A 16,823-nucleotide genomic window follows, 5' to 3' on the forward strand; every position below is an offset into this window, starting at 1 on the left:
TTTTTTTGCATAATAATTTCTGCTGAAGTCAAGCAAAACAATTGTACCCCTAGATACTATTTACTCCAAGTTGAAATGAAATCTAGGGCTCTATAGTTTCTTTTACTATCAGTTTCATTTTTGCTTTACTGGATGAAACTTCAATTAGACTTAGAATTACTTTGTAAAGGACATTTGCTAGTTTTAGTGAAATGTTGTTTTGTTCAGCCTGATCGTAGTTTGAATGTAGATTATGGTTTAGACCTAGATTGTCACAGTATTGGCATCAGTGGCCTTTATTATTCATATTAAGTATGTATGTATGTATGTATGTATGTATGACTCTTTTGTTTAGTTCAAATCACAGTGATCAGATCATAACACATGCAGCTTGAGACCTGACATCCACAGCACAGTGACTGCTCAGAGACTTATGACATAAGCAGACACATGTGGAGGAACAGCTGTGCCAAGCAGCTTATGAAAGCCGCAGGAGGAGCGCTGAGAGAGGCAGAGAGATGGTGTGACGCTAGGAGAAAGACAAGAGAACAGGAAAATGTAAAAAAAAATAAAATAAAAAAAAGCTGAAGAAACGCTGAAACGCAAAGGCCAGTCTCTGGAAAGAATGACGGCTGGAGAATGCCTTGTTAAATGCTGACGAATGGCTGCAGGAGCTGCTCCGGCTTCCTCTGAGGCCCGGCTGCACTGTAACGTCACCTGGTGGTCGACAGGAGTTACAGCAGCAGATAACAAGCTGAACAAAAAGACGTTTCCCTGGGAAAAGTCATAGGCCTACTGCCTCCTACCTACATCAATAACAGAAACACAGCTGCTGTCTTTCTCTAGGAAACTGTATTTAACACATTCCCTGAGTAATGAGAAAAATTTCCTCTCCTTCTCCCAAAGTCAACACATCTCTGTACAATACACATTTAATACTTTGGACTTGCTGTAAATACATTTGCAGCTTGGTTATTTTATGGTCCATCTTCATGAATCAGGTGATGCAGTAATGATATGTGGTAACACTTTATAATAAGTATGCATTAGTTAAGCATTAATAAATACTGAATTCTTCATTTATAATGCATGAATATTCATTAGTATGTAGTTTATAAATACAGTTAGTGCTTATCAATGAGTAAAACATTTTAACTGTGTTTATAAACTACATATTGAGTATTCATGTGTTAATTAATGCTGAGTAATGCATACATAATGATAACTAATTACATTATTCAACTTTTATTATTACTTAATTTATTTACTAACTTTGAGTAGTAACCATTAATTAACTGCTTACTAATCCTAAGTAAGTAATACATAATAATGATTGTTAATATATCTGTAAACAGTTAATTAATGCTTAATAATGTACTAACTAACATTAATTAAGGGACACTTATTGTAAAGTGTTACCTGCACGGTAATACAGTATATCAATCACTTAAATTATAGTAGCAACTACAGCAAATGACCACACATTAAAAAATAAATTAAACATTTAGTTTTGGACTAAAGCTGTGAGTGACATTTCTTTATATGCTGGGATGTTGTAGGTGCAGCAAGCTGGTATCAAAATGGCACAAGAGCAACAATATGGTGGAAAACAGATACTACTAAAAAAATGTAGGGCTATGCAACAGAACTGGTAACACTGAGCAGACACTGGTCAGCATCCTCATGCACTCACAATCAATGTTGTCCGTGTTGTCAAGGCAATACTCACACACAAAACCTTCACGCCTTTCCGAATACCTCCCCACACCAAACCTAACAGATCTAAACAACAGGGCCATTACAGCATTGCAACCTCAATAGAACAGGACCTCACACATCCACTTCACCCCACTCCCCCCAGGATGCAGATACAGGGCACTGGGGTGCAGAAGGACTGCCTATCATGGGAAAAGCCTGATCCCTGCTGTCATAGTGGCCCTGAACAAAGGGCCTCGCTGAACAGGCGTGTGTGTGTGGACCTTGTTTTCCAATGTGTTTGTACGTATATAAGTAATGTGTTTTCTAATGTGCTGTCTTGTTCTGTGGTTGACACTGTCTGTGGAACGGAGACGACGATGTGATGCACACAGGGGACAAATAAAGTATAAGTCTATCTGGGAGACTTAGTTACATTAATGGTAGAACAATTCAGAAAGGCACTGTGTTTAGCTAAAACAAACAAACATAAAAAATCAGTTAATTATAATATGATTTTTATCTTAATTAAAAAACAAAACAAAAAACAATCTTGTTGCTATTATTACAATATGTGATTTAACGTCACTGGGAGGCAGCAAAGAGAAGCTGTTGCTGGAGTGATGCACATGCTGTGTTATTCTGCACCATTTGAAGATGCAGATGATAAATAATGAATTATAGTAATCTACTTGCAATGACACAAAATCATGGATTTCCGTACGGATCGTAAAAGTTCTGATTGGCCAAAAATATGACAGAAGGAAATGAGTTTCATAATGTTATAACGTCATGATTATGTGATGTAAACAACACAATGACAATAAATACTAAAAACATAATTCTCTGAAGATGTAAGTAAACCGCAGAGGTCTTACACATCAAAGAAGCTGATTGGGTGACTCATCTCCCGCCAGGAGGTTGAAACAGAGATGAGAACGAACAGAGTGAGCAAACATACTACACAGACGCAGAAAAGAGACTGCTGTAAAAATGTCCACCTGAAGCTTGGAGGTGAGGTAAGTGCATAAAGCAAAGGTTGCAAACAGAATGATGAACGCAGGATTTGTTGCATGATCATTTTATTTCCATTAGTGCTGAGAACAAGCTCAGAGGCATACTGCAGCTTTAAGAGACATTTAAGTTCTATTCTCTGAATCTAAACAATGCTTTGTATTACCATTATTCTCAAAGGCACCTGCAGGTGTCAGATAACAGTTTAATCTCTGACAGAGCACATAAAATGAGCAGGAGCTGATGTGTGGGGAATGAAAGAAATAATAAATAATGAAGAATAAGGGGTGGTGATGAGCTGGACCTCCAGTAAGCAGAGAACAGAGAGATGAGATGGGCACTAACACAAACACACACTCACATACACACAAACAAACATAGACAAGCTCACACTCATGCACTTTGTAGTTGACCGTAATTGAATGTAGTTACATGTACATATCTGACGCCCACAAATCTAACTCAAAGACAGAACATTTACTGATAGGATGTGGACATGATGTCCTGAATGAAGGACCTATCATATTATTTCAGTTACCTGTCACTGGAAACAAACACCGAGCTCTGTGAAATCTCTACCTACATTTCCTGCTCTCAAAACACTACAAAAATAGACAATCACTAGATGATGAATACTGCAAAGACATAAATGTATATTCAGTATATGACTAAAGAATAAGGTGTCATCGGTATACAGTATGAGAAAAGAAATATACAGCAAATAGTAAAACACAGTCAGAAAAAAATAATACTTTGAGTCTTTCTCTTCTTTAGTGGATCAAAAGCACTTTCGGAGTTTCTCTGTTTCACACTTTCTTCTTCAGCTTAAGTAACATTCAGCAATGAGATAACTTAACCACGACAGGTCAGAGTGACAAACAATGATGCCTAAAGAGAGTCTCATTTACAGTAACGCTCAATATACAAAACAAGTGTAAAGAGTTAAAGAATCTGTATATTCAGCTTACATATGGAATGCTTAAAATCAAATGTAGCTTTGAAGACTTAAACTTTGTCAGTGTCTTCATTCTAAATCAAAGTAACCTAAGGAGTGGAGCATTTTATTCATCCCCATACAAGCACCAACCAGTATTTATGAATTCTTAATTGCAGACTTGGAAACTGGAAACATCCCAGATTAAAGATGGCCTCACCCATGCCTGTCAGCCAATACGGATGTGTGAAAGACCAATAACACCAAAATAACCTACAAACTGTGTACTGTGTCATTTTGTGGTCAGTGCTGTGCCAGTCCAGTGAATATTTACAAGCACTTTGGAAGCATGCAGAAATAATAACATATGACAGATGAAGACACGACTGCCGAGCTAAATTCAATCAAAACCTGTGCGAGGTGTTTTTGATTTTAAACAGTTTTTTAGGATTAGAACCATCTGCTTTCCACACAAAGATCAAACTACTGACTGATGACATGAAAAGTAATAGATTGATAGATTTGGGAAATATACTTATTTGCTTCCTTGTTGAGAGTTAGATGAGAAGACTGATACTACTATGCAAGAGAGTGAATATGCATATTTCCCCAAATTATCAGTGTTTCTTTAAACTGAATTTAGCCCTGAGAAACAACATACAGCGGTACCTTCAAAACATTGAAAATTAAAGAGAAAACACTAAGAGGCAGTTTGTCATCTTCTCGACAATACAGCAGTCTATTTACCTCATCATCTATGTACACACTTATCAACTTTTTAATGAACCGACAACTAAAATCAAATTATTACAGAGACTTTAAATTATCTACCCACTCAAATGAATAATATTGGCCTATGAGATCTTGTGGATTAACAATGACAGAGCACAACCAAAATACTTCTTGCAAACATGTAGCATGTTTATGTCTTTATCTGTGCCCTTTGACAAACAGGAATGATATTACCAAAATAAATAGACATGGCATGAACCTCTTAAGATAAGAAACTGCCTCTTTCTTTGCCAATGCGTATTCAGTGTTTCATTGCCTGAGAATTTGTCCACAGTTGTGTTTAGATAAGCAAATAACCAATGGCGTCAAAAATATATTTTCATTTAAACTGCTGTGGCAAGAGGTCTTTAATACTGAGAGGAATGATTTGAGGAGGCTTCCAGACATGTCAGGATCCACCTCTCTCTGTGTCCCACTGTATCTCAAAGGGTCTCAGACCCAGTACTGGTTCTTTTTCAAGGCTGGGTTCGTCGTCCGACAGTGCTGCAACAACTCCGGGTCTGCGTCTTTGGAGTCCATGTTGGACATGGGGATGTTATTGGCTGGGTCAGTTTTGCGAAAGGTTTCTGCGCTGGCCACCTCTCCATTTTTGGGTTTGATTGCTGCCGTCTGGACGTTATGCTTGCCCGTCTTGTTTTTACGGATCAGGTAGTAGGCCAGGATGGCTGCCAGCAGCAAAAGGAGGAGGATTACCAGGATGGGGATGAGAATAGACCAGAAGTTGCTGCGACGAGAAACATGTGGTTTCCCGTTAGAGCTAGGACCAGACGATGCTGTAGTGGGGGCATCACCACGGGGCCAGTCGCCCCTCCAGTTTGGGCTGCCCGGAGTGGCGACCGGGGCATCTAGGGGAATCCTCAACAGAGTGGCAGGGTATACCCCAGAGGCATTGTAGGGGCCTGTCTGGAAGGGCAGAACACATTCAGCAGGAGGTACCCCATGAGCTTTAAGCAGGAAGCGGGCCTCGTCTTGAGTGACATCGCCTTGAGATCCAGATGGTTGAATTTCCATGGCAACGCGGCCCTCGTCCAAGTCCCTTTGGCTGAATGTATCCACGGGCTGACCTGCACCAGGACCTCCAGACCTCACAAATCGAGCCCCCCGTGGCTTTTGGATGACGGTGAAGGTAGGGATTGCTCTGGTCTTGTTTTCCAGAGGAGTCGCATCCAGAAGCTTCCTGTCCAGCTGGACAAGAGAACCTTGGGGTAAGAGAGGATCTTGAGCAATGTTGGCCAGGGGCTGCACAGTGATGTTGAGGACAGAGGAGACATTAGCAGCCTTGCTACGTGCCATGAATGCAACACTATCTCGAGGTGAAGTGGACTTCACAAACCGGACACTGACCCGGCCCTCTTTGATCTGTTTCTGAGTGAAGGCTGATGTGGGTTGCCGGTCTACCATGACAGCTGCATACTTGGGAACACTTGTGATCTTGTAGAGGATGTTCTCCTCAACAGGGCCCCCGGTGGTGGCCCTCAACATCTCTTCTGTAACCAGGGTCTCATCATCACCTTGTTTCACCTTGATCTCAGGTGCTTTGTCAAGAAACAAGGTGCGAGCTAGGACACCAACATGGAGTGTGTGAGGCTCCGTTTGGTGTTCTCCATCTGACACAATGAATTCCATAAAGCCATCTGCAAGGCTGTCATCACTGTAGAAGCCCACCTGCCCACGGTTGACCATCTCCTGCGTGAACTCAGAGATGGGGTCCATGGTGTGCGAGTTGACCAGTCGACCGTTGCTTGGGGCTTTTGTCACCTTGAAGTGCACCTCATCTGGTGGACTGTCCTCATCTTGGGTGTTGAGATGCTTCTTGGTCAAGATAGTCATGGAGCCTTGAAGAACCTCCAAGAGCATGTCTGTGGTGACGAGTTCGGGGGGGTCAGATCCTCGTCGTTTGATTGAGATCTTAAAGACTTCTTCCAGGACCACGGCCTCTGCAGGCGTGGCCACGCCACCGCCCTCAGACTTTAGACGAGCTCTGAAAGAGAAGCTGTCGGAGGATGCCCCCGAGTCATCATGGAGATACTCCACCTTTCCTTGAGTGACATCTTCCTGCATGAAGGACGGGGCATTACGGGGCAGGTCCTGACCATCCAGGGTTATACGACCGTGACCAGGGAAACTCTTAATTTCAAAAACCACATCCACATCATTTTGGTTAGCCTCACGGACACTGGCCAGAAGGTTGGCGGCGTCAAGGATTGAATCGTCAATGGTCTTCCTCTGACCCTGCACGATATCCAGACCTGAGTGGAAACAACAAAATCAAACAAAATATCTTAAATGACACCAAGTTCAGTATGCTGAAATACTTTCTAACTAGTTTTGGCTGCCTCCCGTCGCTTTTTAATTAGGCAGCACAGTACATTTAGGCTGTTGGCATGTTAGGAGGGACAGATGGAGCAGGGTGCTTGTTGTTTTGGCAGCAATTGAGGCAGGGGTGATAAAACTCTTTATGATTCTGGACCATTCAGGCTGCGATGAATTACAGGAGATAACAAGAAAGTTTCTCTCTTTAAAAAATTTAAATGAAGAATAATGAAGAACAAACTGAGGCGATTTCCCAGAATAATAGCAAATTAATCAGAAATGGACATCACTGTGATTCTGACCAGACCAGACGCTGCGGTTTATTTTTCGACCACACAATGATTTGCTTTTTTTTTTCATTGACAGTGACTCAATAGTGATTTAGATTTAAGCAAAGTATGTTAATAAATCCAAAGCTGCAATTTTCACATCAGCATAAATATAAAGCACAGTTTTCAACAGAAACAAGTCATAAAACTACAGTAAATCAGTGTTTCCTACCTAAAATGTACTGTAGCACCTTTACCTCATGATATATAAAATGTATTTATACTCCAAGATACTGAAACAACTTGTGAAGCCACCTGCAGAGGTTCATACACATAGTTTCTGCTTGATTAATGAATATCTGGCCATTTTGTTTTTGGCAGGAGAAGAGCACGTATGTTCATTCAGGACACCCTGTATGACTAGAGGTTAAATAAATGAATAATCCCATAGCTCTAACTGAACAGAGCTGCAGCTGGTGAAAACAATATTAATTGATTGTGACTCTAACACTATTACTTAGGCAGAGCCTTCTAATGCAGCTTTGCAGGGTTGGACACTCATCTGTGGATCTCAACATCTGTGGAAATGTGTAAATAGTAATTATAGATTCCCTATTAGTTACGATGTAATGTGAGTGGTCATTTATCCAGACACTGATTTATTAGACTGGTCTTTAAAACGCAATGTGATTTATCCATCTGAAATCATTTTGTCCCTCTTTAATTTTCTCATTTACCTTTGTTCTTCCACAGCTGTGAAGAGATGTTGCTGTGAGCGGCGTAGTATGAGACGGTGATGGGCAGGATGTGGCGCACATCTGGAGCAGGCTGGGATGAGAGCGTGAGCTCGACGGAGTCCCTCACCACCCAGAAAGGCTCCTCGGGTATCTGGTGTTCGTAGTAGACCGCTCCTGACTCCAGCTGTGGATCAGGTGAAACACAATCAGAGGATGATGAAGCTGCTCCTGGTTAAATTCAAGACTCCCTAAGATCACAAATCTATTATATATTTAATATTAAAGGTACATTGTGTAGGAATTACTCCCACCTAGCGTTGCAGTTGTATATCGCAAGAAACTCAATCGTATTTTTCATGCTGCATTCACGTGAAATTGGGCGACAGCTGCTGCACGTAACGGCATAAACAAGCCTCTATGTAAACAAGTGGTCCGTCAGCACGAAGCAAAACAATACACATGACAATATGTTGTCATGGCGATGTCGTATTGTTTACCTGACCCACGTTTTACCGACTTTCTCTGGACTTCTGTGACTAAAATGACATCTGGTTTGTTACCGACGGCCGTCTGCCCGACTGCACGTGAATGCAGCATCAGTGTAACGCTCCATTCCTCCTCACTGCGTTACCACGGTGACTTTTCACAGACGCCACCTCGACCTGAGCCGACAGCTCCGGTGTCTCCGCTGAGTTTCCGTGGTTTCCTACCGTCACGCTGCCACTGAACATAAAAACATGGCGACACGACATGGCAGCCAGCACCGAGCTTACCCGCTCCATGTAGATATGAATGATATGAACGACAAATTCAAAGCTTACCAGAACACTTAAGTTTGTTGATGGGGGTGATTACTGATTAATGAAAAACAGACTTTTGAACGAAATAATCGATTTTCGTGAATAAATAACAGGAGAAGTTACACAATGTCCCTTTAAATATTAATTTTAAAAAGACTAATAGGAAACTGTATCTGGGGGAAGGATTTGATTGCATGTTGATATAAGTTCATTAACACTGTTGTTGATTTTGACTTGATTAATTTTATATAAACAGAGTCAGACATTCAAGTTAGTAAAAATATTTTATTGCTCTCTTCCTCTGACATTTGCCAGCCTCACAGTTAAAAAACACAGCTCTAATGGCTGCAGCAGTGGTTTGGCTCAGCTGAACTGGGATACGTGCTGGAGAACTGGAATGTGACGGCCTGTGTTCGCTCTCTGAGGTCACTGTGTCCTAAACTCAACTCTGCTCTCTCGCTCTGTCTCCCTTGCACACACACACACACACACATGGGGTATATTCACACAAGCGCGCACAAACACACACTGCTGAATAACTCATCAAATCTTGTTTTCAGCTCAACCTACTGTTAGATTTTCTGTCACACTCTAAACGGTGCAGTTTGCACGGAAAGAATTTGCTCTCATGCTCTTCCAAGCACGGTCAGATGTCAGGAATGGAAATGAACGGATTCAACAGTCTTGAATTGGTTAGAGATGACAGTGAGAGCACAAACACTGCACTGGGCCTGCACAGGGGCACTGCCAATACATATAAATATATCAGTAATATTTGTATTTACATTTTTTCTCAAATGCAATCTAGATGTTTGGTTAAGTAATCTGAGTAAACATTAAAATAATAGTGTGTCTTTACTTTAGAGTCTATCGGAGTATAAAGTTAAAAAAAAATCAATCACACTCAATGAACAAAGGAAGTCTTTGAATCCAGAGCCACACCCTGATGATGAGTTTTGCTGAAACATTCATGTAGGTGTCAGCCATATAAACACTGACAGTTTCTCACCGTCTTCACACTTCCAACAGCTAAAAGTAGTAGTTCCTGATATCTCTTAGTTTGTGATTCTGTTCTTTGCCTGAGCCCCACCCACCAGCGTATGTTTAAAACCTCTCCAAACCTGGCGATTACATACCGTAGCTTATACAATCAAAATTGCCAAAGGTAAATGCCCAATATTTTCAAGCCTGTAAGAGGAGAACATAACGCTAGGACCCTAAACATCAAAGTGACACAATGTCAGAGTCAATGATGCCCCCTGCTGGTCAAGGAGAGGAATGTGTCTACTCTAGGCCTTACACAATCACTGAAACACAGCACTGAACAGACTGCAGAATGAGAACGCATCCAGAACAATAAAACTGGAGTTGGATAGTGGTGTGCTCATAATCAGGTGATAAAGCAGGTCAGTCTAACGGTTAACGGTGCATAATAAAAGTAAGTTAGAAGTTTCTGTGTTGAGTAAGCTGAGGGTTAGAGTTACACTGAGGACACAGGCAGGGGGTGTGATGTGTGACCGACAGTCATTAATATTGTAACATTTAATTAGCTTGTCAGTCAAAATGGTTATTTTGCTCTGAGTGTTTCACTTGTAATTATAATGAACCATTTGCCAGCTCAATCTACTTAAAAGTCACGAATGCTCTCATCTGCAAAAGACTTTACAAACAACTCAACTAATTATCAGTGTTTAACTATGTAACTATGGCTAAAACTTGTTTAAATCTAAGAAACTAAAAGTAAGTGCAGTGAAGTGAAGGACAACTGAACCGAACAGTGAATTAGTTTCAGTAGTTTGACGTGTTGTTTTTCTAATGAGGACTTTCTTCACAGACCGTCTGTTTTTAGTCTCAGACACGACTTGACTTGAGCTTCACGATTGAGTCCATTGCACCAACTTCTCAGGTGTAAATAAAAGTTAACAAAGAGGAAGATATGTGAAAAAAAAACTCTGTGTCAGGAGCTGCAACTTTAAAACTCTATAATTACTTAATTTCCACTTCTTGAAGAGTGTCTGGTTCTGCAGCACCGGCTTGTGCTGAAAGTCGGATTAGCTGCATTTTTATGCATTCAAGCAGTATTATGTCTTCTTATGTATCTCTGTGATGGAGTGTGTGGCAGACGATGCCTTTAGCTGCCATGACTGCAAAAACCTGCTATTATTGGAATGTTAAACCTGGGAATGAAAAGAGAGGATCTATCTAAAAAAAAAAAGCAAAGAAAATGAGCTGAACTTTCAGTGACCTCTCCACTGTTAGTGAAAGAAGAAACACACACAAAAAAGCTCTTTCCTCTGATTTTCCTGGCAGCTTTTTATCCACAAGCCTTTTATTATGTGTCAGTGTTCCAATATTTACTTTTTACTGTCACTTATATTATCATTAACACGTACTAGAAATCATTCATTGTAAGAAGGGAGGAAGGGAATTTGAACGCGCCCTAGAAGGAGTAAATCTCAGAAATACACTTCTAGCATCACACACTCACACAAGTAATTACCTGTGTTTGTGAGAAGCGGGTAATTTCCTCATACTGGTTCCTGTCATTGGCCAGGATGAGTCTTCCCAAACGAGGTGGGCGGATAAGTGAGTAGCTTATCTCATTTCCATCCTCATTGGTTACAGCCCCCAGATTGGCACTTGTGATGGGCTGCCTTGTTCCTGTGAAGAAACACACACACACACTCACAGTCACACATGCTCCACTGAGTGCTCTGATGATTCAGTGGAAAAATGGCCACTTGGCAGCCTCACTGTGCTTGTGAAATTAAGCGGAGTTTAGAAACACCTCAAACTTTAGTGGTTACAGTAACTCAAGCGCACAAGTGTGCACTGGGGAGGGGTGGGGGGTTCTGATGTGGACAGTTTCATTGCAAAATTTTATCCAAGCTTTAAAAAAATGTGACAACTCATCTCCTGTGTCAGCTGTAAAACCACTGTCTATTATGGAAACAGCTGAGCTCTGACTGTCTGTGCTGGCGTTCGTGCTCGTTAAAAGTTTCACTTCTCAAAACTTTCATTGTGTTATTATGTTCTTAAACACTGCACATAAGCAGATTTTTTTTTATTTACAAAGTATTTGATTCTTGTAATGAACTGCATGTTTTGCTATGGCAACATTCAAAATGAAGCTTTGAAACACACTATTATATCACAGTGACTGACAGTACGGTACTATTGCTCTTACTTGGTTTGTTATGACCAAGATTGTTAGGATTGACTCTGACTCACGAACACTATATCAAAGTTGAGAGAATATGATGTAATAGAGTGACACAGGGAAATAAAAAACAAAAACAAGAGGTTATTCTATACTACTGTATGTAATTTTTCTTAATGATTAAAAATGATTAAAAATGATTAAAGCCTAGAAACATAATTCATGTTTTCATTTCATAATTTATGCGTTTATTTCCTGTGTTTTTTGTGTTTCTTTTGTTGTTGGTGATGGTCTTCCTGTGTTTCCTACTTTCTTTGTGTATCTGCACACCATAAAAAGTTGTATGCCCACTGAAAAATCAATAACCTTCAACACAATAACTCTGTTTGTCTCAAAGTCATGACCTTTATATGGGAGATCAGGACAAACTGTCTCCGACTGTGTTTTGTGTGTCTGTCAAACTTCAAAACGGAAAGAATACACTGGATAAAAAAATGCTGTTATGCTGCTGTAATGTCAAGTCAGCGCAGCTCTGTTATTATCCCGCCGTCGCTGCTGTCCTCATCACCTTACAATCTTGGAGGATATTTTGGCATCTTACCTGGAAACACCATGAGCTCCTCCTGCGTTACCATGGTGATGGTGAGAGGCCTGGCTGTGATGACAAATTGGTAGAGAGGAGACGTGTGCTCTCCGTCTGTCACGGTGAAACTGAAACCACCAGACTCCTCACCTAGAGGAACAGATCAGTTTGTTACTGCTCATTCACCTGTTCTCTTCTGTTGTGTTCAGTCCAATCCAATTCACTTCAGTAGAGTGCAGACATTTTTGTTTTTCTTTCATTGTATTCATTATTTGGTAATAAGAAGACTTTCCTCTCTTTCTCTGTAAACAATACACCTCTAATGCTTTGAACTCGCTGAATATATTTGCAGCTTGGTTATTTTATGCTCCATATTCATAAATCAGGTGATGCAGTAATGATATGTGGTAACACTTTAGAATAAGTACACACTATTAAGCATTAGTTAAGCAATAATAAATACAGAATTCTTAATTTATAACGAATGAATACTCATTAGTATGTAGTTTATAAATACAGTTAGTGCTTATCAATGATATGTAAAACATTTTTAACTGTGTTTATAAACTACATTATGTACTAATGAGTATTCATGTGTTATAAATGATGAATTCAGTATTTAATGCTTAACTAATAACTGTGTACTTACTATAAAGTGTATAAGTATAAAGTTTTATTGTTATAATTGTTGTTGCTGTTATTATAAAATGTTATTTGAACAAATATGAATTAAAATGTGAAATTAGTCATAAATCGCAAAAAACTAATATACACATCTAGACCACATCATTACATCACTTGTGTAATTAGTTGCTTCTGCTAATTCAGGATTCACTTGTGGAGAACAACAGCAAAGCTTTAGAAATGAAAAAAGATTGGTTTCAGTATTGCCATGTGTAGGGCGGTATGTAATAAAGCTGTTGATCAATACCAGTGACTTATTGATTGCTTTGCCACACATTAAAATTTCTGGTGAGGCTGAAAATTTACAGCTGTGTTCTTGTAATTCAAGTGGTCTCAGCCACATGTCTATAAAAGCCATATATTATAAAAACATTTTCTAAATCTCCCCGTGTAGAAGTGTAGATATTGACATTGTGGAGCGATCTGGGGGCTTTTGTTGCTCTCACCCTCGTGGATAAAGATGACCTCCCCTCTGTTTATCTGAGCCTGCGTGAAATTCAGGACGCCCTCCTCAGGCGCCTCCTTCAACGCCACCATCCCATTGGTTGGCACCTCGACATTGTAGACCAGTTCCTCTATAGGGGTATCAGCATCGTCAGTGTTCAGCATGCTGGAGGTGATATCAGCTTCCTCTCCAGCAAGAACCTGTGAAATATCAGAGACAGCAGGGAAGAGAGGGAGAGAGAGAGAGGATGAGAAATGAGATGAAAAGACGCATCAGATTACCCAGTCTGAGTTATGTTTGAAGGAATGTAATTCAAGGCTGGAGTCCTGAGTTTATCTGAACATAATTAGAATCTAAGCAGGATATAGGAGGACAATATGATGCTGTGTAATAGTCTAGATAGATAGATAGATGGATAGATAGATGCAAAGAAAAAGAAACCGACAAAGAGGAACTAAAGAAATAAACAAGAGTAGAAACGTAAAAAAAAGAAACAAGGCCAAAACCATCCTACAAACAGCCACTTCCAAAGTAACAATTTAAAAGGTTAATTATTTCTCGGTGGCAGTCTAGACGCTCCTGTTATCAGAAGATGGAGCACAGCAGTGGAGGCTGAATGACTCTCCCAGGGTGGAGGGGCTTTAATGGACTTCTAATGGCCGGCTGGCTGAAAGAAGCATTAATTGAAAGAAATGGGCCAGATCCCCACAGAAAGACTTTCTTAAAGAGTTGGAATCAGTTGGGAGAGTGAGCCGAGGGCACCCTACAGTAAGAGGTGCATATCGATCCTGACAGCCATTCACCCTCTGATACGTATCAGGCTTTCTCTGGCTCGATCCTCCTCTCTCTCTAGACTTCAGGCTGAAAAGCAAGAGGCCTCAGGCAGAAGGAGAGGAGGCTTGAGTCTCGGGAGTCACTCACAGTGCCATTCAGATTTACAAATTCATTTATGGTACATGCCAATGTCTGGAATAATTATTTTTAAATCATATTTTACAAATAACTCCTTAAGCTAACTATAATGGCGTCCGATGACATTTGGAGAATGGACATTAAACTTGTGACATTCATTTGTGGTGTAAATGAAGAAGTAAAGGGAGAGATGACATTAAAGACTTGAGAAAAAGTGCAGTCAAACTTCAAACTCCTCCTCTTGGAGCAGTGTTGCAGTCTGATCTACAGAGGGCGCTGTTCACAGACATAAAGAAATATCTCTGGATCAGCCCCGGTGCAAGAAATGAGCCGTTTTCTTCAAACACTGATGTTTATTGTTCACATTGGAATTGCAATAAATGCTGCTGCTATTTCTGTAGTTACCATAGCTGCACTACGTGATGTCACACTGTGTACGTGTGCCCAGTTTTCTATGGGAATTTGAAAACACTCCACTAAATAATACAAGTGAGCCAGAGAGTCATGGTAGATTAACAACAGCTGTTTTCAAAAGTGCTTCAATGCTTCAGGGCAGATTTTCTTCCTAATTTACTGTAAGAGCATAAATACTTAATCCAGTATTTAAGTTAATACTGTAAGCGATCCAAAACACAGATCTAGACTCTGAAATTAAAATGGAATTTTCAGTTGAGAACAATACTGTGCCAACCATTCCAGCATCTCAGTGATGCTTTGAACTAAATACAAGACTGATACCAACATGCTAACCAAGTGACTTCTTATATAACTCACACTTGAATTTTATTATGGCTTAATGTTATGTATAATTGAGGGCGTGCCGCTTTAAGTGACAGGGTGACTACGGTATACTGTATGTCTAGGTTGCATCCATCTTTACTTAGTCTATGGTGCTGACATACTCACAGTGAAAATGCTCATATGCATGTTTACAGTATTATGCAGGTGTAATGTTTTACCAGTTTAAGATGTTAGCAACAAGAGATGAGGCTGATAGGAGTATCATTAGATGTTTTTCACCTGAAGAGTTAAGAGATCATCAGAGGGAGCAGAGGGAAATAAATGTGTGAATATTAATGGTAAAAGGTAATTTTAATGGGAATCCAGCAAAGTACAGTAACTCATGCTGAGATGTACTCCAAACCACAACATCGATCTCATGGTGCTACTGGAAATGTTGGGGAATAGCTGACATCCCTGGAGGAACTGGGTATCAAAAATCTGATTTTGACTTCTCTACTTCAGAGTAAAACCAAGAAAAGTGCCGTCTCTTTCACTGCTCTGTGTCATTTCTGCTACTCCACACCCATCTAGACTGGCTAATATAACAAATATGTTGTAAAGTGTATAATTTAGTTGCTTTTCCAGTCCACAGTTCCTAACATCCCATTCAGTTTGACACTGCATCAAAGCTCCACCACCGTGACGCACTGCACCAGGAGTTCAAAGCTGTAATTCATCATGACACACTTTGTGCTTTCTTGCTTCCTCTCAAATTATAACTTTTAAAACAGGTGACAAAAAGGGTTTGAGCTGAAGTGAAGTCAACAGAACTGTTCAGCACAGGTTCTGCAACTATATTTATTTCACCGGTATTGTGTAGCAACAGCAGATGGCATTAAAAAGTAAACCGCCTGACAGCGCTGTCACTGTGTGTTCAGCTGATAATAAATAATACGTAAGAAATACATAATGTGCAGAACACACAGTGTAGCCACCACATTCAACCAGGAAACTGTTTTTTGCTGTGACTGATTGATGTTTATATCTGTGGCCTGTTCATTCTAAATCACTGGTAATTTCATTGGAAACTTGTAGTTTTTTTCTTTTCTTTTATTCAAAAAAATATTTTTATTAATCTTAATCTTAATTTAACCTTTATTTGATAGGACAGTGTAGAGAGACAGGAAAGCAAGGAGAGAGACTGGGGGAATGATATGTGCTTCAGACATGGGACATGCTCTCTAACCACTGAGCATAATGACCCTAATATATAGTTTCAATTGTTTCCACACCTTCATGGCTCAGTCAAAAAATACACAAATTAGTCACAATGTTATAGGGATAGTTCAACATTTTGGCAAATTGGCCCCTTGCCATAATCGCTATAGTCATAGCAGTAGGTTTGTTACCTTTAATTGTCGGTACAAGCTATTTTTAGAACGGCGGAGCAGAGCAGCAAGCTGCTCAGAGCGAACTCTGTCTCGTAACGTTCCGTTATTATCTCATAGCGTGGTGAATGTGCAGGTCACAACTTGTCCACCAGAGCGTTTTGGAGTTGTTGAATTGTGTATTTGATGAGTTTGATGAGGGAAACCAAGAAATTCCATTAGCTTCTGTAGCGTAGCTCTGAGCAGCTTGCGGCTCTGCTCCACCGATCTAAAAATAGCTTGCACCAACAAATAAAGGTAACAAACCAACTCCTAAGACTATAGGGATTATGGCAATGGGCCAATTTGCCAAAATGTTGAACTATCACTTTATAACCAGCCACCTGTTTCAATGG

The 16,823-nt window shown here is 40.2% G+C and overlaps 1 protein-coding gene across 1 annotated transcript in view; it reads right to left on the minus strand.

Moving 5' to 3' along the window:
- Nucleotides 1-4,846: 4,846 nt before the first annotated feature.
- The window catches only part of cspg4 (chondroitin sulfate proteoglycan 4), a gene marked incomplete at its 3' end in the record, with an annotated part of 77,235 nt that continues 65,258 nt past the window's right edge, over nucleotides 4,847-16,823 (minus strand). Inside the window, exons 7-11 of the mRNA XM_083973711.1 lie at nucleotides 13,407-13,605; nucleotides 12,295-12,426; nucleotides 11,034-11,194; nucleotides 7,734-7,917; nucleotides 4,847-6,663 (exon numbers count right to left, since the gene is read on the minus strand). Of these exons, the coding sequence (XP_083829837.1) occupies nucleotides 4,847-6,663; nucleotides 7,734-7,917; nucleotides 11,034-11,194; nucleotides 12,295-12,426; nucleotides 13,407-13,605 (2,493 nt within the window). The remainder of the gene's footprint in view (nucleotides 6,664-7,733; nucleotides 7,918-11,033; nucleotides 11,195-12,294; nucleotides 12,427-13,406; nucleotides 13,606-16,823) is intronic.

This window comes from Trachurus trachurus (assembly GCF_905171665.1).
Source record: "Trachurus trachurus genome assembly, chromosome: 6".
NCBI lineage: Eukaryota > Metazoa > Chordata > Actinopteri > Carangiformes > Carangidae > Trachurus > Trachurus trachurus.